The sequence below is a fragment of the Haliaeetus albicilla genome, chromosome 27 (genome assembly GCF_947461875.1).
Source record: "Haliaeetus albicilla chromosome 27, bHalAlb1.1, whole genome shotgun sequence".
Classification (NCBI taxonomy): domain Eukaryota; kingdom Metazoa; phylum Chordata; class Aves; order Accipitriformes; family Accipitridae; genus Haliaeetus; species Haliaeetus albicilla.
Window position 1 is genome coordinate 2101652 of NC_091509.1, and position 26805 is coordinate 2128456.

The following is a 26805-nucleotide window of genomic DNA, read 5'->3' on the forward strand; positions in this document are numbered from 1 at the left end:
ATAAGGTGGAAGAGGAGCGAAATTACTTGTGGGTAAGTGTTAAATTCTAAAATACATGTGCATACATGAGCACTGGTTGGTCACTTTGGTGCTGAGCCGCCGCTGTGCTCTTCCAAAAATGGAGTGGAGTTGAAGAACTGGATGTTCCAAGACTGAATGTTGTGCTTATAGATTCTATAAGCCTCTTCCTAGGCCTTCAAATAACAGGTGAAATGCTAGAGAGTATTGTCACGGTTTCTGCTGGCGTGTGTTACAGATGGCATGGCACTTTAAGAAATGTCAAGATACTCTTGCTGTGAAGGGTTATTCATTTGTGCTTTTTATGTCGCCTCTCAGCTTGGTTTGTATCGTTATCCCTCACAGGGCAGTGCTTGATCTTTCGATGCTAAGCGTTTACAATCGATGCAAATATTTTGTGAGGAACAGCGTAGTAGGCATTCTAAATAGTGTTACTGGTTAGAAAGGTTGTGTGCTCCTTACCAGCCTGTGAGTACATCCAGAGTCTTACTGCACCTGGAAGGATTTTGCGAGAATGACCTTCTTGTCCATTAGGAGTCTATTCACACAGCAACCTTGTGGCCTCTTCTGCCAAATGAGGGTTAATCTCTGAGGGATTGGTACTGTCCTATGGTCACTTTTCATCTGCTTTACTGTTAATCATCATGTCTTTTACAGAGAGGTGTAGTTAGAGGTAGCAGTGTAGCTGAGGGTGTAACAACAGTATGTCCTAATGTGCCTAATACCACTATAATGTTCATTTCTTGCTCGGCAGCGTTACTCAGAGGATTGGACTATTAGACATAGACAGGTAATTTCATCATGAATGGCTTATTACTTGAAGGTTTTTCTAAAACTCTATCGTTCATTGCTTTATTTATCACTATTGTCTTACAACACAGAGTTTTCATTTAATGTTAATTATTTGAAATGCATGTAAGCAGTACCTTAGTAATGCAATGCAACAAACCTTGAGAAAGGGCAAGATTCTGTGTAAACACCTGCTCAGTATGTGTAGGTGACCCTCTCCTATCTGTCTTTCCATGTGAAGTATAGTGTGGCTACTTTGTAAGAATGGTCTTGTTGGTGAGGAAGAGCCTGTTCTCAGTGACATTGTAGCCAAATGATCATGTGCTGATAACTGCTACAGTGGAAGAAGCTTGTGAAGGAGAAACTGAGTCCTGTAGTCCGTGTCCTTGTATCTTTTAAGGGAGTTGCAAGAGTGGAACTGAGTTATCACCAGCACCCTGTGAATGGGCACAGCAGTCATCCATGGAGTCATCTCTTGTTTGGAGCAATAGGAGTTTTAGGAAAGTCTGCTGTACCTGTAGTTTCCAAATTCATGGGTTGTGTAGCACTTGAAATGATTCAGCTGGTCATAATGTGCCCTGCTCTCTCCACGGTCATGAACTAAGATTTGTTGGTTTGCAGAGTCTTGCATTTTGTGATTTTCTTTGAGTGCTGCTGAGAGGTGGTGTTATCGTACAAACGGGCACTGAGGAGGATCAAGTACTTTTTCATAGGTGTTGCACTCAAGAGGGTTTTATCCTTCCCACTTTCAGACCAGCCCACACCTGGAGTGTTCTGTGTGTTGTGGGTGCAAAATACACGTTGCTGTGTTTGTGTCACAGGTAACCTGCCTTTGCTAGTGTTGCCCTTCTGACTTTTCTTCTTGTGACTTTTTTTGCCATCTTTTTTTCCTACAAGTTTCTGACTGTCCTGGGAAAGGTAGCTGACATGTCACATACACGTGAGGCATCACCATGGAGTGTACCACTCCACCTTACAATTCTCGGAAGAGCACACTGGTAATTGAAGTATCCTGGGCTCATGGGTACCTTTTTGCTGCCCGTCTGTGTTCTTAGATCTACTTACTTACCCCATTCACTGAAAGAAGCAATTTTGAAGAAATGCTTTAACAGGTTTGTCTTCATGGTTCTAGAGCAAGAAGTTGTGGTGATCTCCATGATTTGTAAAACTGGGAGCATGTACTGATAGTGCTGCTGTAGAGAATAAGGCTTGCCATTTTCCCCCAGTCTCAGTCACTCTGAGAGGTATATAAAATAAAAAGGATATAAACAAGAATCTCCTCAAAGAAAATGGCGTGCCTGGTGCTTCCTTTCTACAACAGCTTCTCCGTTGAAGTATTTTGTAGCTGTTGCTTCTCAGAGCTTGTAGAAATTAAATAAAAGAGCTGGGGAAAGACAACCCACAGCAATAGGAGAAGCTGTTGAAATATGTCAGACATTTGCTGTACAGTGTACCTGCTTGTACTTACCTGCACTCACCTGGCTCTGCTGTACGAAGTCTGCACGAACGTCAACACGTTCTCCAGCCAGACCCTTCACTTCCACTATTAAACACAACTGCTCGGATCGTCTTTCCGTGGGTATGAGAACACTCGCCAAACTGAAAGCTGAATCGCGCCTTTCGGTAGCCGATGGTGCCGACTGCCGGCAGCTGCTGACAGCGCGGCTCGGAGCGCAGAGGCCAAAGCGCCACACGGCCATCAACCGGCTGCGGTGGCGTCGCGGCGCCTCCGGGTGCCGCTGTTGGCCAGGGCGGAGCGGCGCTGGAGCCGCAGCCGGAGCCGCAGCCGGAGCCGCAGCCGCCGCAGCGTCCTGCCCCCGCAGGCTGCTCGCTCGCACGGCGCCGGCCGGAGCGGCAGCGGCACGGGCAGCAGAGGCGAGAGGCGGCGCGGCGCGGGGAGCAGCGGCGTCCGAGCCGGCGCCGAGATCGCTGCCCTCCGGCGGGCCCTGCGCTCGCTGCGGAGAGTGGCTGGAAGGGACGCAGGGCAGCGGCAGGAGGGAGGAGCGCGGCGAGCGCTGCCCAGAATGGCGGGCAGGCAGAGGCAGAGCCGCGGGCGAGCAGCCGGGCGAGTGCTGCTGCCCGCTTTGCTGCTGGGCTTGTGCTGCCGGGCGGCGCCGGAGCGGGTCCGCTACGCCATCCCCGAGGAGCTGGGCAGAGGCTCGCTGGTGGGGCCGCTGGCGCGGGACCTGGGGCTGAGCCCGGCCGACCTGCCGGCACGCCAGCTGCGGGTGGTGTCCGCCGCTAAAAGGCAGCTGAAGTACTTTACCGTGAGCGGGGAGAGCGGGAACCTCTACGTGAGCGAGAGGCTGGACCGGGAGGAGATGTGCGGCGAGGCGGCGTCCTGCTCCGTCAGCTTCGAGGCGCTGGTGCAGAACCCGCTCAACGTTTTCCACGTCGAGGTGGCCATCCAGGACATCAACGACAACGCCCCGCGTTTCCTGCAAGACAATTTCCAGCTGGAGATCAACGAGTTGACTTCTCCCGGCGCCCGGTTTTACTTGGGTACGGCCGAGGACGCAGACGTGGGCAGCAACTCGCTGCAGGGCTACGAGCTGGAGGCCAACGGGTACTTCGCGGTGGAGGTGAAGGAGAACCAGGACGGCAGCAAGTTCGCGGAGCTGGTGCTGCGGCGCGCCCTGGACCGGGAGAGCGAGCAGAGCCTGCGGCTGGTGCTGACGGCGCTGGACGGCGGCGAGCCGCCCCGCAGCGGCACCGCCCAGCTCTGCATCAACGTCACCGACGCCAACGACAACCCACCCGTGTTCGCGCAGGACCGCTACCGCGCCAGCTTGCGGGAGGACGCGCCGCCGAGATCGATGGTGCTGAACGTCTCCGCCTCCGACGCCGACGCCGGCACCAACGCCCGCATCACCTACGGCTTCGGGAAAATGCCGGCCAAGGTGCTTCAGAAGTTCATGGTGGACGCGGAGAGCGGGACGATCAGGCTGCAAGAGGCGCTGGACTTCGAGGACACGCGAGGCTACACACTGCTGGTGGAGGCGAGGGACGGGGGCGGTCTGGTGGCGCACTGCAAGGTGGAAGTGGAGGTGCTGGACGTGAACGACAACGCGCCCGAAATCACGATGTTGTCGGTGTCGAGCCCGGTGCCCGAGGACGCGCCGGCCGGCACGGTAGTGGCTCTCCTGAACGTGAACGACCCGGACTCCGGGGAGAACGGTCAGGTGTCGTGCGAGCTGTCGGGCGAGGCGCCGCTGTCGATCGTGGCGTCGTCGGGCGGCTCGTACAAGGTGGTGACGGCGAGCGCGCTGGACCGGGAGCAGGCGGCCGAGCACCGGGTGGCGGTGGTGGCCAGGGACCGGGGCAGCCCGGCGCTCTCCAGCCGCGCGGCGCTGGTGCTGGAGGTGTCGGACGTGAACGACAACGCGCCGGTGTTCGAGGAGGCCGCCTACAGCGCCTACGTGGCGGAGAACAACGCGGCGGGCGCGCCGGTGCTGCGCGTGCGCGCGCGGGACGCGGACGCGGGCGCCAACGGGCGCGTCAGCTACTGGCTGGCGGGCGGCAGCGCGGGCGCGGCGCCGTACGTGTCGGTGGAGGCGCGGAGCGGCACGGTGTACGCGCAGCGCTCCTTCGACTACGAGCAGTGCCGCGAGTTCGCGGTGGCGGTGCGGGCGCAGGACGGCGGGGCGCCGGCGCGGAGCTCGACGGCGACGGTGCGCGTCTTCGTGCTGGACCGCAACGACAACGCGCCGCGGGTGCTGTGGCCGGCGGCGGGCGCGGCGGCGGGCGCGGGGGCGGCCCCGGCCGCGGCCCCGTTCGAGGTGGTGCCGCGGTCGGCCGAGGCCGGGTACCTGGTGGCCAAGGTGGTGGCGGTGGACGCGGACGCGGGGCGCAACGCGTGGCTGTCGTACGAGCTGGTGCAGGCGCCGGAGCCGGCGCTGTTCCGCGTGGGGCTGCACAGCGGCGAGGTGCGGACGGCGCGGGCCGTGTCGGAGAGGGACGCGGCGAAGCAGCGGCTGGTGGCCGTGGTGAAGGACCACGGGCAGCCGGCGCTGTCGGCCACGGCCACGCTGCACGTGGTGCTGGCCGAGAGCTTGCAGGAGGCGCTGCCGGAGCTGAGCGATAGAGACGCTGTGTCCGAGCTGACGTCTGATCTAAACCTCATTCTTGTAGTGGCGCTCGCTGTCGTGTCCTTGTTATTCGTTTTGACAGTAATTTTGATACTGTTCTTTAAATGCCGACGGTCGAGGACTCCTCCCATTTTTATAACTTCTGATAAGGAACTGTATTCCAGCCTGGGCTCAAAACCACCATACAACTACTGCAGCAGCACGCTGCCCTTGCCCTATTCCTACGAGGTGTGTTTAGCTTCCGAGTCGGGCCAGAAGGACTTCACATTTCTGAGACCAGGGACGGCAGCGTTGTCTGACCGTCTCCTGACCAGGGAACCCGGCTCAGACACTCACTCCGGGAAGGATCCTCCTAGCCCCCGGAGCTTGGCAGAGGTGAGCTTCTGTCCCGGGGTTCCTCTCTGCGTGTTTGTGTGAATCTTCTTCTTCCCCTGTTCTGCCGTAGGGGATCGGAGGGCTACGGGCAGAGCTCAACGTCACTTCCCGGCAAACTGCTCAATAGCTCGGAGGCGTGGGTGGGTGTGAGTGTGCGCGTGATGTTGACTCTTTTGACCTGCCCAGTGTCATCCACGAATTGTCATTTGTGCCCCGAGGAGCAACGCTATGTTTGTACTGGTGTCTGTCTGTCCTACTCCACATGCGAGTTTCATCGAGCCGGGGTGATGGGGGCGGAGCGGGGGCAAAAGTGTCGTGGGGTCCTAAGCTGAGACAATCCTTTCGTCTTGGTCTAGTGAGTGCTTCATTTATTGTCTGCCAGATTTGAGCGCTTTCCTGTGATAACGATGTGTGAGCTATCCCGGCCTCTTCACTCAGTGAGGGCAGCAACTCCGTAGTTCTTTGTTTTCCCTTCCAGCTCGGTTCTTTTCATACTCTGAAGCCCTCAAAAGGAAAACGTTGTGTACACCCGTGACTTAACATTCATCTTCCATCTGGGGAGCCGGGGCTGTAGCTCCAAGCCCGGAGCCGAGCAGAAAATGCTCTGGGTCCACTGCTGCCACCAGCTTCTCTGGAGCCCCAGCGCAGCCGGGAATAACGCCAGAGCAGCTCTGGCTGGGATTTGGCTTGAACCCATCCCCGAAGGAATTCTTGGTGCAGGGGAAAGGCACCTGTCCCCTTAGCTGTCACACGTTTCCACTCTTCTCCCTCCAAATGGTGCTTTCAGGAGCTCTGACCCGTTGCTTTCAATATTCGGGCTTCCCATCAAAGTAAGGGAGACATAATGTGTCCAGATCAGTCGAAATACGGGAGATGGAAATGTTCAGTCTTCCATACTTTTCCTGAGATCTCTTTGCTGTACTCAGCTCTCCACTGCTTGGCTGTCTTACTGCTGCTGGGATTAATAGGTCGTGTGTGCACTCATGTGAAAAGGAACTCCTTAAGAATTGCGGTACGCACGTTAAAGAAATTCCTCAGTAAGCAGAGTTTAGGAAAGGCACGAAATGGGCAGTGGTTGGAAAAAAGATTCAGAGCTTATTTCAGAGAAAATAAGTGGCTGAAGACTATTTCAAGATTTGTCTTGAAGAGAGCTGTGGATTTTCTTCTTTTTAGATTATATGTAAGAAAGTAATTGGGATTTGATTGCATAAGGGCCTATGAGATAAGAAGTCTGCTCTCAGCGCTGTGAGCCTGCATACAACAGTTTGTTACAGAAGTGCTCCAAAACGCATAGAGGCATAACGGATACTTACATGCACGATGCAGCTGTGGTGGGTAAAGCATATCGGTTTCCTTCTCAGTATTTAAATTGCTCCAGAATTAAATTCTATTAAAATCCAACGTTAGACGACTAACCTTGGATTTTATCGGTGTGAAGCCTATGCTTTTATCACATTCTGTGGACTGGTGATAAGAACGATATGTAGCGCTGATAAGGTTTATCTTTCGGCAACGATTATTCGCAAAAATACTGCGTCTCTGGGTGGATCCCCTGTGCTCACGGCAGTTAACAGGACTGTGCGGGGTGAGAACATGTAGCCAGAGTCGAGGTCCCTGTCACTCTGGGGGGGGGTGTCGTGTCTCCCACCTTGGCGCGGCTGATTTGCAGCCCTTCCACAACGCGCTCAGCCACGACAAGCAGCGGGATATCAGATAACCAGCCGCAACGTTTCCGAGCCATTTCTGAAGGGCGTAGAGAGCCTTGTCGTTTCTCTCGATAAGGGAATGAACGCGTGGGCGCTGATTTCCAGTCCAGTTTCTTTCCCAGACATCGCTGTCCCTTCCTTATCAGTCTCGGCTGTGGGAAGACACCTGGACTCTGTGTTTCTCGGCCACAGCTGGGTTTTGATAGGGCTCCTGCCTCTCCCTTATCAAGCTCCCTTGGCCCCTTCCCATTGCACCGTGACAGCTGGGCAGTTGCGCGGGTGACGGACAACGAAAGCCGAAATAGCCATAGTTTTATCCATATTGGTGCTCGAAATATCGGCAAACCGACGTATCAGGAGTTGTTGCTGACAGCAACAACCCCAAAAGGCAGGCAGGCAGCCCGGGAATTGGCTGTTTCTCGCCGAGGCGCTGCCGGTGCCGTGGTCTATGCGGTGCAGCGACCCGCCGGGCTGTTGCTGCACGGGAACGGGAATCGCTCCCGTCCCCGGTGAACCAGCACGTCGTAGACCGTGATTTCTCTGCGTCTGGCTGGTGGAAACAGATACCAAGGAGTAAGCAGGGAGGTGGCGAGAGCAGGAGGGCGTATTAAACCCAGCTTTCTACGATTTGTCGGGGAAGATGCCTGCTGGGACAGTGGTGGCGGTGGGGAGCAGGAGGGGTGATGCTCCTGGGAACGCTGTGGCAGGAGCTGCCCCGCGGGGTGACTGTGTGCTGCAGCTGGAGGAGCCGCTCGTAACTCGGCAGCACGAAATCTGCGTCGTTTTGCCGGCGACACTGCTTTGGTGGCACACAGAGGCGCGGCGTCGCGACGCCGTGGGATGTCAGGAAGGGGCTGACCAAGCACTTGGGTGGGAGGACCGGCATCCCGAAGGTCCCGAAAGACACTTGGAGCTGGCGCGTCGTGCCGGCGCCCTGCGTGCCCCGGCCGACATTCCCCACCCCTCCTCCTGACCGCTCCACCTCCCCTTCTTGCTCCCGCTGCCTCTTTCCAACGAGGTTTTCCCGGGGGGACACCACTCCCCCCAGCCCCCGTTTCCATATTCCCCCTTTTGGCGTCATCCTCTCCGCCAATTCTTAGACCTTCCTGCCCGCACACGCAGTCCCCGTCCCCGATCTACGCTGTCTCTGCCAGCGCTCTCTCAGCCCGGCTGTCCTTATGAGCTGGGTTTCTCCCTTCAGGGTCAACCGGCCCGAGCCCCGCTGCCTTCGGGCAGGGGCCGCCGCGCTCCCTCCCTGCGGTGGTCGGCGGGCGGCTGCCCCGCGGCGGGGCTCCGGCAGCCCTGCGCTCCGTGCAGTTATTGGCCGGGACTCTGTGTGCCGCTGTCGGCCAATGATGGAGCGGGGGGGAATCTGGCGGCCCGGCCCCGCTCGGAGCCGGGATGAGGCGCAGACGGTCTCAGAGAGAGCCTGGGAGTGAGTCACCGCGGAGCCCGCAAAGCAATGCCCTTCTCCCCGCCGGACGCCGCTTCCCGGGGCGCGCGGGGCAGCGGCATGACGGGGCGAGCTGAGGATTTCTAGCCGGGGCGGGGGGGGGCGAAGCGGAGAGCGCGGCCGTCCTGTGCGATGAACGGCGTTGCTGTGAGGAGCCGCGGGGTGACGACGGGGCAGGTACTGAGCCTCTTGGTTTTGTTCGGCGTTTCCGACTGGGTTTCCGCCGCGATTCGCTATGCGATTCCCGAGGAGGCGCGGAGAGGCTCCGCGGTGGGGAACGTGGTAGCCGACCTGGCGCTGGACCTCGGGCGGCTGCCGGAGCGCCGGCTGCGGGTTGTGTCTGGCGGAAACAAGAAGTACTTTGGGGTGGATCTGACGAGCGGCGCGCTGCTGGTGAGCGAACGGATAGACCGGGAGGAGCTCTGCGGCGCGCTCTCTCCCTGCTCCCTCAGCTTTGAGATCGTGGTGGAAAACCCGCTGGAGCTGTACAGCGGCGCCGTGGAGATCCAGGACATCAATGACAACGACCCGGTTTTTCCCAGCAGCCAGGCGAGGCTGGAAATCAGCGAGTCGGTGGCGGCCGGAGCGCGCTTCCCGCTAGAGAGCGCGCAAGACCCCGATGTGGGGATTAACTCTTTGCAGACCTACCAGCTCAGCGCCAACCCGCACTTTGCACTCGACGTGCAGACGAGGGTGGATGGCAGCAAGTACGCGGAGCTGGTGCTGGAGAAGGAGCTGGACAGGGAGGAGCAACGGGAGCTGCATTTGGTCTTGACTGCACTGGATGGAGGCAGCCCGCCACGGTCGGCCCACGTGCAGATCCTCATTGATGTTGTCGACGCCAATGATAACGCCCCGGTCTTCAACCAGTCCACGTACAAGGCAAGTGTGAGGGAGAACACACCCAGCGGTACCCTGGTCGCCAGGATCAGTGCATACGATCTGGATGATGGGCCCAATGGAGACATTGTCTATTCCTTCAGCAGCCACACACCCGCCAAGGTACGAGAACTCTTCACTCTGGACTCTGCCATGGGGGAATTGAGGGTCAAGGGACAGCTGGACTATGAGGAAACGAAGCTGTACGAGATTTACTTACAGGCTAAAGACAAGGGTGCTGCTCCTGGTGTGGCTCATTGCAAAGTGCTGGTGGAAGTCGTAGATGTGAACGACAATGCTCCGGAGGTGACAGTGACTTCTGTGTACAGCCCTGTGCCTGAAGATGCAGCCCCAGGGACGGTTGTAGCTCTGCTGAGTGTAACAGACTTGGACTCCCTTGACAACGGTCTGGTAAACTGCTTCATTTCCCCTGGGATCCCGTTCATGCTCAGCTCCTCCCTCAAAAATTACTACACATTGAAAACAAAAGCAGCTCTGGACCGGGAAAAGGCATCGGAGTATAACATCACTATCACAGCCAGGGACTCAGGCTCACCACCCTTGTCTGCGGTAAAACAGATCCAGGTGCAGGTGTCAGATGTCAATGACAATGCGCCCAAGTCTTCCCAGGACTCCTATGATGTGTATGTGCTGGAGAACAACATGCCTGGCATCCCCATCCTTAATGTGAGCGCCACAGACCCGGACCTTGGGCGCAATGCCCATCTCTCCTATACCCTCTTGCAGAGTGACCCCACTGTAGGCCACCTCTTCTCCATCAACAGGGAGAATGGTACCCTCTACCTGCTCACCTCCCTGGACCACGAGGACCAGGTGGAGTTCAGCATGATGGTGCAGGTCCAGGATGGCGGCTTGCCGCCTCTGGCCACTAATGTCTCAGTCAGTGTGTTTGTCACTGACCTCAATGACAATGCCCCAACCGTGTTGTACCCTCACCCCAACACCACCGCCACCTATACCGATGTGGTGGCACCAGGCACTCCTGCTGGGCACATGGTCACCAAGGTGGTGGCGGTGGATGCGGATGCAGGGTACAATGCCTGGATCTCCTATACCCTGTTGCAGGCCACTGACCCCAGCCTCTTCTCAGTTGGGTTGCACAGCGGAGAGATCTTCACAGACCGCCAGCTCCAGGAGGATGACGCTCCCCAGCACATACTAGTCATCCTGCTGAAAGACCATGGGGAGCCTGTGCTGTCAGCCAGTGCCACTGTCTCCATCTCTGTGGCTGAGATGGTCAAGGAGGTTCTCACTGACCTCACTGATGTGGCACCCACCAATGATCCCAGGAGGCATGTGACTTTCTATCTCATCCTGGCTGTGATTTTGGTGTCAGCAGCCTTCTTCATCACCATGTTGTCAGTGGGCATCTTCAAGTGCTACAAGTGGAGGCAGTCGAAGGAGCTGTTCAACAGCTCCAGGAGCACCCTGTACAGGACACCAGGGCCTTTCCACCACATTGATGCTGTGCGTGGTGGCTTCACGCCACCCAACTTCTACCACCAAGTCTATCTCACCACAGACTCTCGCCAGAGTGATCTCCTGTGTAAAAAGCCCTTCACTTCCAGCCCCCTGGGGAGCCGCCAGAGCACCATGAGGAATGGTGAGCCAGGGCTGTACCATCAGATCGTGGGCACTGCCAGCCGGCTCCCCACGCCTGCTGAGGTAATGTAGCTCCTTACTTGGCATGTCCTGGTGCCGGGCAGAGACATGGTTCATTTGTGCCATACATATATGGTAGCAGATTGGTGTTGGGGGGAATATCCAGTCGTGCCATGCCTCTAAAGAGTGGTTAGCTATAGCTGAACAGTTCAGGTCTTCTCTGGAGTCAAATGAGACATCCTGAATGTCGACATTTGCACCATAGTGAGCAGGATCAAGTGAGTCAGCTTGCTCAGGTTAACAAACATATGTCTTTCCGATGCGGTTTTGGGTATGCCTTGTGTGAGTAACTCATAGAGCCTGAGGTCAGCTTGCAGCCACTTGCAAATCCTTGGCAGAAAGTTTGCTGCTAATGGTATTTCCTTCCCTTTGCAAAATGAGAGCCGAGGGGAGCACTTGCGGGGTCAGGAGGGGAACATAGTCTCTCTGTGTCATGCCCTGGTGTGGGCTGGGGAGGTGGTGGTGCAAATGGGGCTGGGAGCCACCAGCGGCGGATCGGGGCGTCGCTTCCCATGGTGTAGTATGCAAAGCTGAAGGACAATGCTGGTTCCTCCATTTGACAGACCATGGCCACAGAGCAGTCCCTGCCGTCCGTGTCTCACTTCATGTTTGATTCCTGATGGTTCCGGCTTTGTTTCCGTGGAAGTTTTGTGATGATGTTAACTTCAGGGTGGGTGGGTGGGACTGCAGACTACCCCAGTCTCTTGCAGGGCTCCACTCAGCTGGACTGTGGCTCTGAGCAGGATAGTGAGTCTTCCACCCAGCTGTTGTTTTAAAAACCCTATTACAAGCCCTGCATGATTTGTGATGTGCTATCTCTGGGTGATGTCTAATGTCCTGACTGAACAAACTGCAGCCAGAAAGGCGTTTGCGCATGGCAGGCAGCTTCTGTGCTTCTCCCCCAGTGGGAATTGTGCAGCTTAATTTGAGAGCTTTCAATTACAAGAACGCTTCGATCCTCAGAGGTGAGGCCAGGTAGTGGATCCAGCAGAAGGGGGTAGGGGATCTGATGGGTTGCCAAGATGGTCGGTGCCGGTAACGTGTCCTTTCCTGGGAGGCTGTGAGTAGGAGAGACCAGTTCCTTGGAGCAGAAGGAAGTGAGGTGCAGTGGAAGCTGTGTATGGGTGTGGGGCTGTGTGTGCCGCCTGCTCACTGTAGCCGAATCACAGACGGAGGCAGAAACATCTCAGAATTATTTTATGCTTTTTTTTTTTTTTTCTTTTTTCCCTCTTGCGTCACTGCTCAGACTCAGCACTTCTGATTTGTAGCAGGTGGGACCAGCTGCAGCAGCTGCAGGAGCAAGTGTTCCTCTGCATTGTGCAGAGTGTGCTACAGCTGGGGACAAGGATGTCCCCTGCACCAAAGGGTCATAGCAAGATGCCTCTGGGGGTGGGGGCAGTAATGATTTGAGAGTGGGGATGGAAGGAGGTGATAATGGGCAGGTGGTAAGCCCGAGCACTAGCCATGGCTCCCCCTTACTCCCCAGTACTACACTGGCAGTGAGAAACCAACTGGGCTGGCACTGGGCCCTGGATTTTCAGTCTCTGTAGTGACAGAAGATCCGGCCCAATGCCACAGACCGTGTCAAGCCTGCAAAGGCTTTACACCTCTTTGCTCTGCAGGGTAACAGCCAGACCCCAAAATTGATGCAGTGGGGATGGTGCTGACCCCATCTGTGGCAGGTAGCGTGTCCTCCCATGAGGGATTTTACCCTGCAGCAGCTCCCCAGGTAATCTAGGTCAGAGCCTTTCCACAGGGTGAGCTCTGGCCCTCTGGAATGGGGACATCTCCTTCTCCATCCTAGACACCCCATACCCTTCCTGCCTTGCCACCATCCCCATCCCAGGCTTTGGCAGACCCAAGCAACAGCAGGACCCCCGTGTGAAGCCTGTCCCTTGCTCCAGCCCCTTGGTGACTGAGCCACCTCGGGAAACAGAGCAGATTCTCCCAGACCATGTGGGCTTCACAGGGGGCTTCTGCTGAGGCACCGCAGCAGCACAAAACCCATTTCCAGGGGCATAGCACCCTGTGTTGTGGCAATGTCTGTCACTCAGCTGTACTGTCCAGGGCCCTGCCTGGGATGGGGACAGGGCACATCCCAGAGTCAAGGTTACTGCGACAGCTTCCTGCTGGTAGCACCGTGGGAAGCCCTCGGGGAATGAGTACGTCCAAAGAGGTATGGGTCTCTGGAAGCTGGGGAATCCACTTCTCCAGCGTTTCGCTGCGTTAGCCCTTTAAGAATGCCTTTTCCCCTCTCCCGGAGCAGGCAGTAGGTGGGACCCGGGCGGTGTTCTGCACCAATCGCGAGGTTCCTTGCTCCGTCTCTCCCTGACTGGCAGCAGAGTGGTCCCGTCCCGTGGCTCTTGGAACGGGCAGGGAGGGGCTGCAGAGGGGAGGGAGACCCCTCGACGGCAGCACCTCCACTGTCTCTGTCCTCGCCCAGAAGGATGGTGTCCCTGTCACCGTCGTCCGTGCTGGGCATGGGTGCCCCCAGCCTCTCTCGCCTATTCCCCCAGGTCCCCTGTGCCCAGGTGGTGGAGACAGGGAGGGTCCCAGGCAGGAGCTGGCTCCCCTGCCTGCCACACCACTATGGAACCCAGCCCCCCAGGGTCTGCGTGCACCCAAGGGAGGTCAGGGTGGCCTTAAGTGCACTGAAGACAGGATTCCAAGGCATGCCTGCACAAGCCTTCTGCAGGGATGTGAATTGAGCTACACTCTGCAGCTTGCCACCATCCTTTGGGACAGGGAGAGGGGGAAACTACTGCTCCCCTCCCCCCTGGGGAGGCTGAGACCCCTGCTTTTGCCCTCTGGGAGATTGCTTAGCTGCAAAGCTGCGTCTGCAGCAGAATTTCAGTATGTGTGTCTGCCAGGTGGGAGGCTCGGGCCTTCTTCCCAGTGTGACATCCTGACCTGAGGTTGCAATCTGGTGGTGGTCTAGTGGGCTTGCTGGCTGGCTCTGTGCATTTGCAGTGAGTCAGGTGCTGTGAAGGTTGACCCCTTCCTTTTTGCAGGGTGAGGAAGGGGCATCCAGCCAGGTGTGTGTGGGGAGCAATTGTGTTCCAGCTTTGAATGGCGCACCCATTTCTGCCTTCCCACCGTCTGCCTCCAACACCCACGGGGGGCTGGCAGGGATGGGCATCCCTGTCTCAGTGCAAGCTCTCCTGGCTGACGGTAGTACTGGTGGCAGTGATGCCTCACTTAGAGAGGCAATCCTAGGGTCCAGGCAGCAGCCAAAGCATTAGCTGGGGAGGAGAAAAGGGGTGGGAGAAGAGCCCCTGGCACCTCAGGGCTCTAACAAGCACCTTTTCATCAGGCATGAAAAGTCCTTTGGCCCAAGCTCATGACAGCTGCCCTTTGTCTGTGGGCACGATGTGAAGCCACCATTGTGGAAGGGGGAGCGCACAGGGAGGGCTTGTACCTAGCTTCCAGGCTGCCAGGACGTGCAGTTTCCCTGTGAACGGGAAACGAGCTGTGGGAGCAAGTGACTCAGGCTGGCAGAGGGGAGGCCGGGGGTGGCAGCCCCGCTGATGCCGGCTCGGGCCCCCACTTCCTGCACCTCCGGGGAGCCACCGCTGGCCGAGAGGGAACGGAGCTCCTGGCCAATTGGGTGCTGATCTGAAGCCGGGGGGGGAGGGGGGGGGAATCTACTTCTCCCCCCCCTTCTTCCACCTCCGCGCTGGGGCTGTGATTCAGTTCCCCTCCCCCAGCCCACCCCCTCTGCTCAGAGGCTGACAGCCGGAGCCGCAGCCTGCTGGAGCCCCGGAGCTGTTTTCCAAGCCGTGGAAGAGAGACCCAGCGATTTTTTCACAGTTCCTCAGCGCCTGCTGCGTCCCGGGCCGGACGCGCACAGACATGGAGAGCGTCAGCCTCCAGCGACCCGCCTGGAAATGGCAAGTACTGAGTTTGTTTTTGCTCTGCGGCTGGGGCTGGGTCTCCGGGCAGATCCGCTACTCGGTGGTTGAGGAGTCAGAGGTGGGAACTGTGGTGGGGAACGTGGCCCGGGACCTTGGCTTGAAGGTGGAGGAGCTGCCAGGTCGCAGGCTGCGCCTGGGTTCAGAGGAGAGCCTGCGCCACTTTGCCATGCGCCTGGACAACGGCGCGCTAGTGGTGAGCCAGCAGCTGGACCGGGAGCGTCTGTGCGGAGCGGCTGCCAGCTGTGTGCTGTCGGTGCAGGTGGTGACAGAGAACCCCCTGCAGCTCTTCCGCTTGGAAGTGGAGATCCTGGATGTGAATGACAACTCCCCGAGCTTCCCCACCTCTCGCCGCACCCTGCGTGTCGCCGAGTCTGCCACAGTGGCTGCGCGCTTCCCCCTGGAGAGCGCACAGGACCCCGATGTGGGCACCAATGCTGTGGGCTCCTACCGGCTGAGCCCCAACTCCCACTTCTCCCTGGACGTCAAGCAGCAGCAGGATGGCAAACTCTTCCCGGAACTGGTGCTGGAGCGTGCCCTGGACCGGGAAGAGCAGCCAGAACTGCAGCTGGTGCTGACGGCTGTGGATGGCGGAAGCCCAGCCCGCTCAGGCACGGTGCAGATAACAGTGCTGGTCCAGGATGTCAATGACAATGCGCCCACCTTTGACCGCACTATCTACAAGGTGCAAGTCCCGGAAAACATGCCCATGGGAGCCCTGCTCCTCCAGCTCAATGCATCTGACCCTGATGAGGGCCCCAATGGGGAGACACAGTACTCCTTTGGGGTTCACACCTCTGACTCGGTCCGGAGGCTCTTTGCCCTGGATCCCCGCAGTGGTGAGGTCCGGGTGAGTGGGGCCCTGGACTTTGAGGAATCACCTTTCTATGAGATCTATGTGCGAGCCCATGATGGAGGGATCCCGGAGATGGAGGGCCACTGTGTACTGCAGGTGGAAGTGGAGGATGTCAATGACAACCCCCCAGAGGTGTTGCTCACCTCCCTGCTGAACCCAGTGCCAGAAGACACCCCACCGGAGACCGTCATGGGGCTCTTCAACATACGGGACCGAGACTCGGGGGCCAATGGGGATGTGAGCTTGGAGATCTCCCCTGATGTGCCTTTTGCCATCAGGTCCCTTCAGAACCACTTCTCCCTGGTCACCCGGGAGAGCCTGGACCGAGAGTCCACCTCACAGTATGTAGTGGAGCTGATTGCCCGGGATGGTGGGTCTCCCGCTCTCACCACGACCCTCCTGCTGCTCCTCAACATATCTGACGTGAATGACAACCCCCCGCGCTTCTTGCAGCCCTCCTATGATGCCTTCCTCCCAGAGAACAACCCACCTGGCTCCCTGCTGTGCACTGTCTCTGCCTCGGACCCCGACGATGGGGATAATTCCCGGCTTGTTTACTCCATAGAGAGTGGCCAAGTGCAGGGTGCCCCCACCTCTTCCTTTGTCCACATCAACCCTGACAATGGCAACCTCTATACTCAGCGCACCTTTGACTTTGAGCAGCTGCAGGTTCTGCCAGTCTCTGTGGCTGTGCGGGACTCGGGGTCCCCCCCGCTCCACGCCAATGTTACTGTCTACATTTTTGTGCTGGACCAGAATGACCACCCCCCCACCATCCTGCACCCTGCCAGTGACAGTGATGTCCCGGCACCCCAGAGGGTCCCACTGTCTGCCCCACCGGGCTACCTGGTCACCAAGGTGACAGCAGTGGATGCAGATGCGGGGCACAACGCTTGGCTTTCATACCGACTGCTGCCGCAGTCCACCGACCCCTCCTTGTTCCACGTGTCGCTGTACAGCGGGGAGGTGCGGACGGCGCGTGCCCTTCAGGACACTGACGTGGCAGCGCAGCAGCTCATTGTCCAGGTGATGGACAACGGCGACCCACCGCTCTCCACCACTGTCACCATCACCGTGGCCCTGGAGGAGGTGACCCTGGAGGACAGCTACAAGCCTCGGGATTTCCTGGCTGGTGCCAAGGAGAAGCCGGACCTGACCCTCTACCTGATCATCGCGCTGGCAGCCGTTAGCACTGTGGCGCTCGCCACCGTCACCCTCCTGGCTGCCCGGTGCCTCCGGCGCAGAGGCCGTGCCGCCGCCTCGCCCTGCTGCTGCTGCTGGCTCAGCGAGTCGCCCTCCCGGGACTTCTTCAAGCACTCCAGCCCCAAGCTCCAGCTCAGCTCCGACGGCACCCTTAAGTACATGGAGGTCACCCTGCGACCCACCGACTCCCAGTCCCAGTGCTACGGCACCTGCTTCTCCCCCGGCTCCGACCGGAGCGACTTCACCTTCCTGCGGCCTTGCCCGCCCCCCGCGACCCTACCGAGGGAAACCGGGGCTTTCCTCTCCGCCACCGGTACGCTGCGGGACCCCGGCCAGGTGAGAGCCTAGGGGCAGGGGAAGGCGGTGCCGGCGCAGGGCTCGCCGGGCGGCCGGACCGCGCCTCCCCCCCCCCCGCCGCCGCCCTGGCTCCCCGGCTCCGGCGCGGGGGGCGCGGGGGGCGCCGGGGCCGCCGCCGCTCGGGGAAGCGCTGCGCAGGTTCGCGCCGCGCGGCAACAGCCCGCGGGTTGCGATTGGCGCCGGTGTTGCTGTCCTGGGAAAGGAGCGCGGCGATTGGAGGAGCGGCGCGGCCCTGGGAGCCAATAGCGAGGCGGCTGCGCGGAGCACCGGCGTCCCCCGCCCCCGTCGAACCGCGTCCGCCCCAAACAATGAATGGGAGCGGCGAGCGCTGAGCGCGGCCCCGGAGCGCGGTGGGCATCGCTCCCCGGCCGCCCACCCGGCAAGGATGCCGAGGGCAGGGAAGGCGGGCCGGTCCCTGGGACTGCCGCGTGTCTTCTCTTTCTGTTTGTTCTTGCACAGCTCCTCTGCTCAGATCCGGTACAGCATCCCGGAGGAGCTCACCCGGGGCGCCTTCGTGGGCAACATCGCGAAGGACCTGGGCACCGATGTGGCGAAACTGGCGGCAGCTAATCTGCAGGTACTGTCCGATTCGGATTCCCAGTACTTCTCGGTCAATGTGAACACCGGTGTTATAATGGTCAGCGAGCGGATAGACCGGGAGCAGCTCTGCGGGCAGAACCCCCGCTGTTTCCTCCACCTGAAACTTGCCATCGAGAACCCAGTGGAGTTTTACCGCATTGAGGTGGAGATCCTGGATATCAATGATAACCCCCCACAGTTCCCCAGTGACGAGGTTTCCTTGCGCATCTATGAGCTGGCATCCCTGGGTGCCCGCTTCCCCATCCAGCCTGCCCAGGACCCAGACGTGGGCACCAACACCTTGCAGACCTATCACCTGAGTGCCAATGAGAACTTCAACCTCAACGTGAAGGCACGCACAGATGGTGGGAAGTTCCCTGAGCTGGTGCTGGAGAGGGCCCTGGACCGGGAACTCAGGGCTTTCCACCAGCTGGTCCTGACTGCCGAAGATGGGGGCTCTCCCCCTCAGTCCAGCAAGATACGCATCACTATTCAGGTCCTGGATGCCAATGACAACCACCCAGTCTTTGACAGACCCTCATACGGAGCCCGCTTGGTGGAGAACTCGCCGCTGGGCACCCTTGTGGTGAAGTTAAATGCCACTGATGTGGACGAAGGGCCCAACGGAGACATCCGCTACTCCCTCAGCAGCCACAACTCAGCTGCCTTACGCCAGATCTTTGCCATCGATGAGCAAACTGGGGAGATTCGCGTCCAGGGCAACCTGGACTTCGAGGAGGCAACGGTCTATGAGATCGAAGTGGAGGCCAAGGACATGGGGTCGCCCACGATGGAGGAGCACTGCAGCGTGGTGGTGGAAATCACTGATGTGAACGACAATGCTCCTGAGGTCATTCTTACCTCCTTCTCCAGCTCCCTGAGCGAGGATGCACCCCCGGGCACAGTGGTGGCCGTGATACACGTCAGAGACAGGGACTCTGGTGAGCAGGGCAAGGTCCAGTGTCACGTGTCTCCGGATCTTCCCTTCCAGCTGCGTAAGGACTATGAGCACCAGTACTCACTGCTAACCAGCACCCATTTGGACCGGGAGCATATTGCCTACTACAATGTCACTGTCTCTGCCTCGGACCTGGGCAGTCCCCCGCTCTCCCGCCACACCATCTTGCCAATTGCCCTGGCAGATGTCAATGACAATGCGCCCCAGTTTGAGCAAGCGTCCTATGAAGTGCTGGTGGCAGAAAACAACCCAGTGGGCAGCGTGCTGGTTACAGTCTCTGCTGCCGACCCTGACTCGGAGCAGAATTCCCGCCTCTCCTACTCCATCGTGCGAGCTGGTGGGACAGATCCAGGCCTGGATCCGACTCGCTACCTCTCCATACATCCCACAAATGGGCAGGTCTCTGCCAAACTCCCCTTTGACTATGAGCAAACCACCTATCTCCAGTTCCATGTGGAGGTCTCGGATGGTGGCTCCCCAGCCCTGAGGAACAGGACGCTGGTTCATGTTTTTATAGTGGACCAGAACGACAATGCCCCACGGGTGCATTTTCCCAGGGCTGGGGAGGACTCTGCTACCCAGTTACGAATCTCCCCCTCCACCACCCCTCCTGCTCTCATCACCAAGGTGGTGGCAATAGATGCGGACTCGGGGCGCAATGCCTGGCTCTCCTACCACCTCGTGGAAGCCACAGACCCAGGGCTTTTCAGTGTGGCCCTGCGCTCCGGGGAGATCCGGATCATGCGGGCCCTGCAGGAGTCGGATGCCTCTGCGCATGAACTGCTGGTGGTGGTCCGGGATGCTGGGGACCCCCCACTCTCCACAGCCGTCACACTGGTGGTGCTAGTGGAGGAGAAGGGCCCAGAGGCTTTGCAGGGCTCCGAGGCTCAGGCCACTGATGGTGGGGGCTTACCCACGATTACACTTTATCTGATTGTGTCCCTAGTTCTCATCTCCACTGTCTCGCTGGTGGGACTGGCAGCACTGGGCATACGGTGCCTCCGGCGGGGCTCTGCCCCTGCCAACCAGGGCTGCTGCGTGGAGAGCGTGAACACGCTGCAGCCCCCTCCCAGCCACATTTCTGGGCACTTGCACTATGAGCCTAAGCAAGGGGACATGGTGATGGGTGTCCAGGTGACAGCCACGGCACCCCCTGCTCCGCGTTACCGCTCCTGCTTTTCGCCGGTCTCGGACATCAGTGAATTCATGTTTGTGAAACCCTCCGCGGGTCCAGCCGGTGCCAACCCGCCGGATCCCACCCTGTGCAGCGAGGTGAGCTCGGGAGCGTGTCCCCCTGCCTGACAGCAGCCCCGCTGCCTGCGGGGCTCGGCACCGGAGCGGCTCGGGGTGCGGCACCGCCAGCCGGCTTTGGTGAGGGGGTGCCCGCCGGTGCCCGCTCCCAGCAGCCGGGAGGGGTGGAGCGGGGATTCCCGCTGCCGGGAGTCCCCGGCGCCCTCCCGGCGCTGCGGGGGCGGAGAGGCGGCGGCGGGGCGGGGGGGGGGGGAAGGGGGGGCTACGCCGTACGTATTTTGGGGAAGGCGGCGGAGGAGGGAGAGGAGGAGGAGGGAGAGAAAAAGGAGGAGGAGGAGGAGGGGGCTGTGGAGAGACGTAAAACTGTCACTCGGTCCATCCCCTCCGCTCGCCGACTTTGTGTGTCTTTGCGTGCCGAGGAGCTGCTCAGCCGGCCGGGCTGCGATCGCCCCCCCCCCCCCCCCCCCCCCCCCCCGTCCATCCCTCCCTGCCCGGCTCCGGCGGCTCCGACGGCGGCTTCCTCCCTGCGCAACCCGCTCGGACCCTCCCGGGGCGCGGAGGTTCCGGCGCGGCGGCGGCTGCCGGGGCCGGCAGCGGAGGCGGGGAGGCGGGGGAGGCTGCGCGGAGCCGCTGCCGCTCAGCTCCGTGCTGCTCCGCTCTCACAGTCGGCACGGGATGCTCGGAGGACGGAGTTTGCCATTGCCATGGCAGCTCCCGCTGCTGCTCGCAGCCCTCTCCTGTCTGCCGGCTCCTAGCAGCGCCCAGCTCCACTACTCCGTGCCCGAGGACCGAGAGCCGGGCTTCTCGGTGGGCGACCTGGCCAAGGACCTAGGGGTGGAGGTGCGGAGCTTGGCCACCCGCAACCTGCGCCTGGTGAGCGAGGGCGGGCAGCGGCACTTCCAGGTGGACCTGGCAGCGGGCGTGCTGCTCCTCGACAGCAGGCTGGACCGGGAGGCCCTGTGTGGCCAGAGCCCCGCGTGCTCCCTGCACCTCCAACTCGTCATGGAGAATCCCCTCCAGCTCCACCGTGTCGAGGTGGACGTCCTCGATGTCAATGACAACGTGCCCCAGTTCCCCAAGCCGGAGGTGGTCTTGGAGATCACTGAGGTAGCCAACCCTGGGACTCGGCTACCCTTGGAGGTAGCAGAAGACCCGGATATGGGCTCCAACTCCATCTCCACCTACGAGCTCAGCCCCAGTGAGCATTTCGCCCTGAGTATCAACGTGAGAGGAGATGGCGTTAAAATGCCCGAGATCGTACTTGAAAAAGCATTGGATAGAGAGAAAGTGGCTGTTCATCACCTAACACTGACAGCCCTGGATGGAGGGAATCCGGTGAAATCTGGCACTGCCAAGGTTATCATCCATGTCCTGGATGCAAATGACAACCCTCCTGTCTGTGATCCACCCATATCTAAGGTACATCTGGAGGAGAACGTGCCAGTGGGTACTCTGGTCACCAAGTTGAATGTCACTGACCTGGATGAAGGTCCCAACGGGGTCGTGGAATATTCTTTCAAAACTAGCAATAATGCACCTGGTAAATTCACCAAGCTGTTCTCCTTAGATCCCCGGACAGGGGAGATCAGAACCAAAGCCCCACTGGATTATGAGGAATCCAGTGCTTACGAGATTGCGGTTCGAGCCAGGGACAAGGGGTCCCCAGCCATGGAAGGACACTGTCACCTGCGAGTGGAATTAACTGATATCAATGATAACAGCCCAGAGATCGTGCTGACCTCTCTCTCCAGCCCAGTGCTGGAGGATGCAACCCCAGGCACTGTGATTGCCCTCATTGGTGTGAAGGACAGTGATTCTGGTGACAATGGGCAGGTCCGCCTGCAGATAGCAAAAGAGCTCCCATTTAAACTGGTGTCATCTTTTAAAGAGCATTTCTCACTGGTCACAAGTGGTCCCCTTGATCGGGAGAAGGCCAGTGGATACAACATCACGGTGAGGGCTGTGGATTCAGGGTCCCCACAGAGGGCCACACAAAAAACCTTTTACCTCCGAATTGCTGATGTGAATGACAATGCACCAAATTTCTCTAGCCCTTTTGATACAGCTCACATTCAGGAAAACTCCCTTCCTGGAACTTCTGTTTTTTCAGTGTCAGCATTTGATCCTGATGAGGGTAGCAACGCCAAGCTGTCTTACTCCATCCTGGACAACGGGATGCAGGATGTACCCATCTCAACCTACTTCCGGATGGACCAGGACAACGGCACCATCTACACTGTGCGGGCTCTGGACTACGAGCAAGACAAGGTGTTCCAGGTGCCTGTGGAGGTGAAGGATGCTGGGTCTCCTGCACTGAGTAGCACTACTGTGGTCCATGTGTTTGTCCTGGATGAGAACGACAATGCCCCCACCATTGTCTACCCATCTGTCCCCAAGGGCTCTGCCTTCCACCAAAGCATCCCGGCCTTAGCAGAACCTGGCTATCTGGTCACCAAAATTGTAGCTGTTGATGCTGATAGTGGCCATAATGCCTGGCTGTCCTACCAGCTGCAGGAGACCACTGAGGCTTTGCCTTTCCAAGTGGAACACCGCTCTGGAGAGATAAGGGTTGCACAGGCTCTCAAGGAGTCAGAAGATCCCCACAGGCTGGTGGTTGAAGTGAGGGACAATGGGATACCGTCCCTCTCGGCCTCTGTGGTAATAGTAATTTCCCTGGAAGAAAACAGTGTGCAGGACTTTTCCAAGTCCTTGGACCTCCCCAAATCTTCTCCCAAGGATACCAACCTAACGCTTTACCTCATCATCTCCTTGGTGTCCATTTCCCTTGTGTCCTGCGTGATGTTTGCTGTGGTGGCTGCCCGGTGTCTCAAAGCTGGCACTGCCAGCTGGACCTTCGGGGGTTGCTGCCGAGGGACTGGCCGCAAGCCTGCCTCCCATTTCCATGGGCAGATGAAGCCAGATGGCTTCATCAAGTACCTGGACGTGGGAGGAGCGGGCTTGACCTCCCAGGCACAGAATTACACTTCTTGTTTCTCGCCCATGTCTGACCAGAGCGATTTCCTCTTTGTAAAACCTTTCAGCCATTCTAGCACTGCGGAGACCGTGGCTGCCTATGAGCAGGAGACCAGCACCTTAGCAAGTCCCTGTGATGGGGTAAGAGATGGGTGTTTCTTACTGTCCTGTGTATTAAGCGCAACAGTCCGTAATATCCAGGCCAGTTGGCTGTTCTCTGTCCTTCCACCTAAGAAGGTAGCTTCAGGGAATGTGTGTCACCATCACCTCCTGGGAGGTGGCAGGTGAAAGCTTTGGCTCAGCTTGATGGAGGTGGGGGAAGGGGCTGGGCAGCACTATAAAATCAAAGACTGTGTGTTCGTAGAAGTGGAGAGTTTTCCCTTGGCCCCGTTTGTACTCTTTTTAAAGTGATTCTTAGCATGGTCAGGAACATGTTTTTTTGGTGTTTAACTCTTTGAGTCTATTTAACCCCTTTATGCTGCATGGCATCCAAACCGCAATGTGGGAGGAGGTTATCTGAAAGCAAAGTTTGTCAGTGTTTATTTTGCTCTGTTTTAGAGGTGCATTGTAGAAATTTCTCATTTCTTAACTCCCAAGTGTTACTAATTACTGATTGTGCACTGGCAAGGGATCATTTTCCAGCTTGGTTGTTTTGAGCGAGGGGCTGAATTCACTATTCGGCACTGAACGTAGTGACGTTTTTTGCAAAGGTCCTGGTGACCTTACATGCCCTTGGGCTTGCAGAGACCTAGGCAGTGGCATGCTTTGAAAACTTCAGCCACTTGTATTCAGATGTCTAAATATGGATGTAGGTGACTGTATTTAGCTGTAGCTTTTATAACTTTAGGATATAAAAAAGTAAAGTAATTTTGCGTCATAAATGCCTGCCCTAAATTTGAAAGTGGTAATTACAACAGGAATTCAAAATATAGATTGGGAAGGGCTTATGTAGTGCAGGATTGTGTGTCAGCGTGTGCAAAAATGTGTATCTGAAATCTGGAGGGCAAGTATTTAAACAGCTTAATTTGCATGCAACATGGGTACCAGTGGGGCCTCTATTTTAGGGGAGTAATTTATTCTAATATATTCTTTCATGAGATTCATCAAAGCTGTGGAGAAATAAGTGAAATCACATCTACTAAATAAAAATCTAGGTCAGCTGTACCCGTCTTCACTTTTCCTTAGTAATTGCATGTACAAGCAGAATAATCCTATAAAACTGATGTTCCACTGTTTGGACTATGAACTGCTCATTCCTAAGGTAACTGAGAGAAATGTTGTCCTTTCCAGGTAGCATGTTATCATTCTGGAGTTAATTAAGAAGATTACTATTTTCGGAAGTATGCCGTCTTCCAGACAGAAAACAGTTCAGCTATTTAGTGCTCTTCACAAAGGCATGATTCAAACAGGAATATGCAAGCCTGCTTTGTGTCCTTCCTTATTTACAAAATGTTCATTGTCTGATGGTAAAATAACACAGGCAGAAAGCGATACAGGGGCTTACTAATGAAGTTACAAAGTGTGCTGCTGTGTCCGAAGTTTATTGTATCTCCTAAACAAATAATGCTTTTTTCTTTTGCTGTCGGAAGTTCATTCTTTTCTCTGTGGACAGAAAATACTGTAGTGCTCCGAGGACACAACACCTAGGAAAAGTCATTCAAATACAATGTGTGAATCAAGATCTCAGGCAGGCCTTTTTAAGGACAGAAGAAGGACAGATTAGGAAGGTCTGCTATCATTTTACCTTCTGGCATTAAAAGCATCTTTCTCAGTCTCAATTAACTCTGCCACCCCCACCCCCCCAAGCTCATTACTTTGGTACCATTGCTTCTGCTGAATTGATGCCCTTATCAGTTTATTTCATGCTTCATTTCTTTCACAGCCTGGTTTCCTGAGCTGCTTTGGAAGATTATTCGCTGAATAGTTTTTGTCATGCTTTTTAGTATTCATGCTGGTTCAGAAATACTCAAGAAAGGGGGAGGGGGAGCTTTCTTTTTGTTCTAATTGATTTGCTTTACTTGGAAAGAACACGCTGATACTCCAGACTCAAATAATCCAGGATCAGTTCACTTTCATTTTCAAAGGCAAGAATGGAGCTATTAAAACTCTTCTATTTTCTCTGCAGCAAGCTCAGCCTAACACAGACTGGCGCTTCTCTCAGACCCAGAGGCCTGGAACGAGTGGGTAAGTGCCTCTTTTTCCATGTATGTGTCTAGTGAAAGTTTCTTTCCTTTGCATGACACTTTCAGTGCTGGGAAGTCCTCGACTGGCAGCTCTGAGGATGGGTGTTCCCTGTCATTGGTAGAATTGTCCAGCCAAAGAGTCAGCTTCTCTGTCAGTTCTGTTTGGTGGTGGTGTGACAGGGGTTGTTTGCAATGGTGTGTCTGGTTTGGGGTTTGGTGTCTACAGCTCAAGGAGGACAGTCAGGAACCGGAGGGAACTCCAGGTGAAGTTGTGCAATGGTTAAAGGACTGGAAAACATGATTCAAAGAGAAAGGCTTCCTCTCTAAAGCAGATTTTGAGCATTTAGACTAGATTCTGAGTCCAAAATCTTGATTCCTCCGCCTCCTTGGAGGCCACTGGAAATCACTGTGTGAGTCCCTTTACCAGCCATGGAGCCTTGAGTTCTGTGCTGCTGGTGTATATTGCCTGCTCTGGCTTGAGCACCTAGTGCCAAACTGCTGTGTAAGCCCCCATGGCAGTCAGACATTGAGTGGATGAGACCCAGGTCCCCAAAGGCCCCTCTAGAGAAATGTGTCCCAGCTACATCAAACTCAGCAGGAGCAGGTCCATCATGAAATGCCACTCTATGTGCTTTCTCCTGTAGGCTAGTCTGGCTGAGTCAGTGTTAGGTCCCCCCGGATCCAACTCCATTTGTTGGGGAGTTTGGAATCTTTCTTGCATTCCTTGGGAAGTGCCATCACCAACACGGGGTGGTTCATCAGTTCTTCCAGGTGAGGAGCATGCTTCCCACTGGAGCTGGGCAACTGGGCAGATGGAGGCTAAGGAAGAAGAAATTAAACCTAATGGGTCAGGAGACTCACAGGAAGGATGTCTCCTAAGGTCTGGTCTTGCTCTCAAAACCATGGCTGAGTTTTTGCCAATTTGTGTGTGATGTTAAAAAGATAAGCCCTGGCAGCAGAGCAGAGACCTGCCTCCCAAGTGAGTACCCCTCTCTTGACTGTGCGCTCTTGCCTCTGGCCCAACAAAGTTTGCTTTTTTTGGTCCACAGTGAGAAAGCACTGACAAGAAAATGTTGAGCAGGTGCCCTTCACCTCTCCCATCTTCCCTCGTGGCTCATAAGCGAGGGCAGGGATCCTCTTCCAAGGGTGCACTTCCTTGAGTAACATTAGGATAAGAAAGGACTTAAACTGGGAGTCCATCTTCCTCTGTGAATACCGCAACCAGAGGTTATTGTGTATGAGGAGACTGGCTCCAGGATCATTTATGTGTGAAAAGATTACATCTTTTGAGGCATACCCAAGGATTATACCCTTGGAGCAATCAGAAGTAAATTGGGATGCTGTGCGTCCATGGCTCACTGGGTCAGGTACTAAGAGAGGAGCTCATGCCTCTGTGCTTTGTCATTCCTGGTAGCCGCTCGGGCAGCTGTTGTGGAGGTTTAAATGGTGCCACAGGGAGTGTCGGTTTCTGGATTTTGGTGTCAGAGCTTGCAGTTAAAACATCTGCAGCAGCTGGTTGTGTCTCAGCCTTTCTCTGGGTCTG

At 56.9% G+C, this 26805-nt stretch overlaps 1 protein-coding gene across 12 annotated transcripts in view; it reads left to right on the forward strand.

Moving 5' to 3' along the window:
- The window catches only part of LOC104323151 (protocadherin gamma-C5-like), a 181597-nt gene that overhangs the window by 134018 nt on the left and 20774 nt on the right, over window positions 1–26805 (forward strand). For 3 of the 12 annotated variants that reach the window (XM_069772732.1, XM_069772727.1, XM_069772733.1), the window contains exon 2: window positions 25205–25263. In XM_069772732.1, the coding sequence (XP_069628833.1) occupies window positions 25205–25263 (59 nt within the window). The other 9 variants (XM_069772735.1, XM_069772734.1, XM_069772729.1 and 6 more) reach the window with 9 other exon arrangements.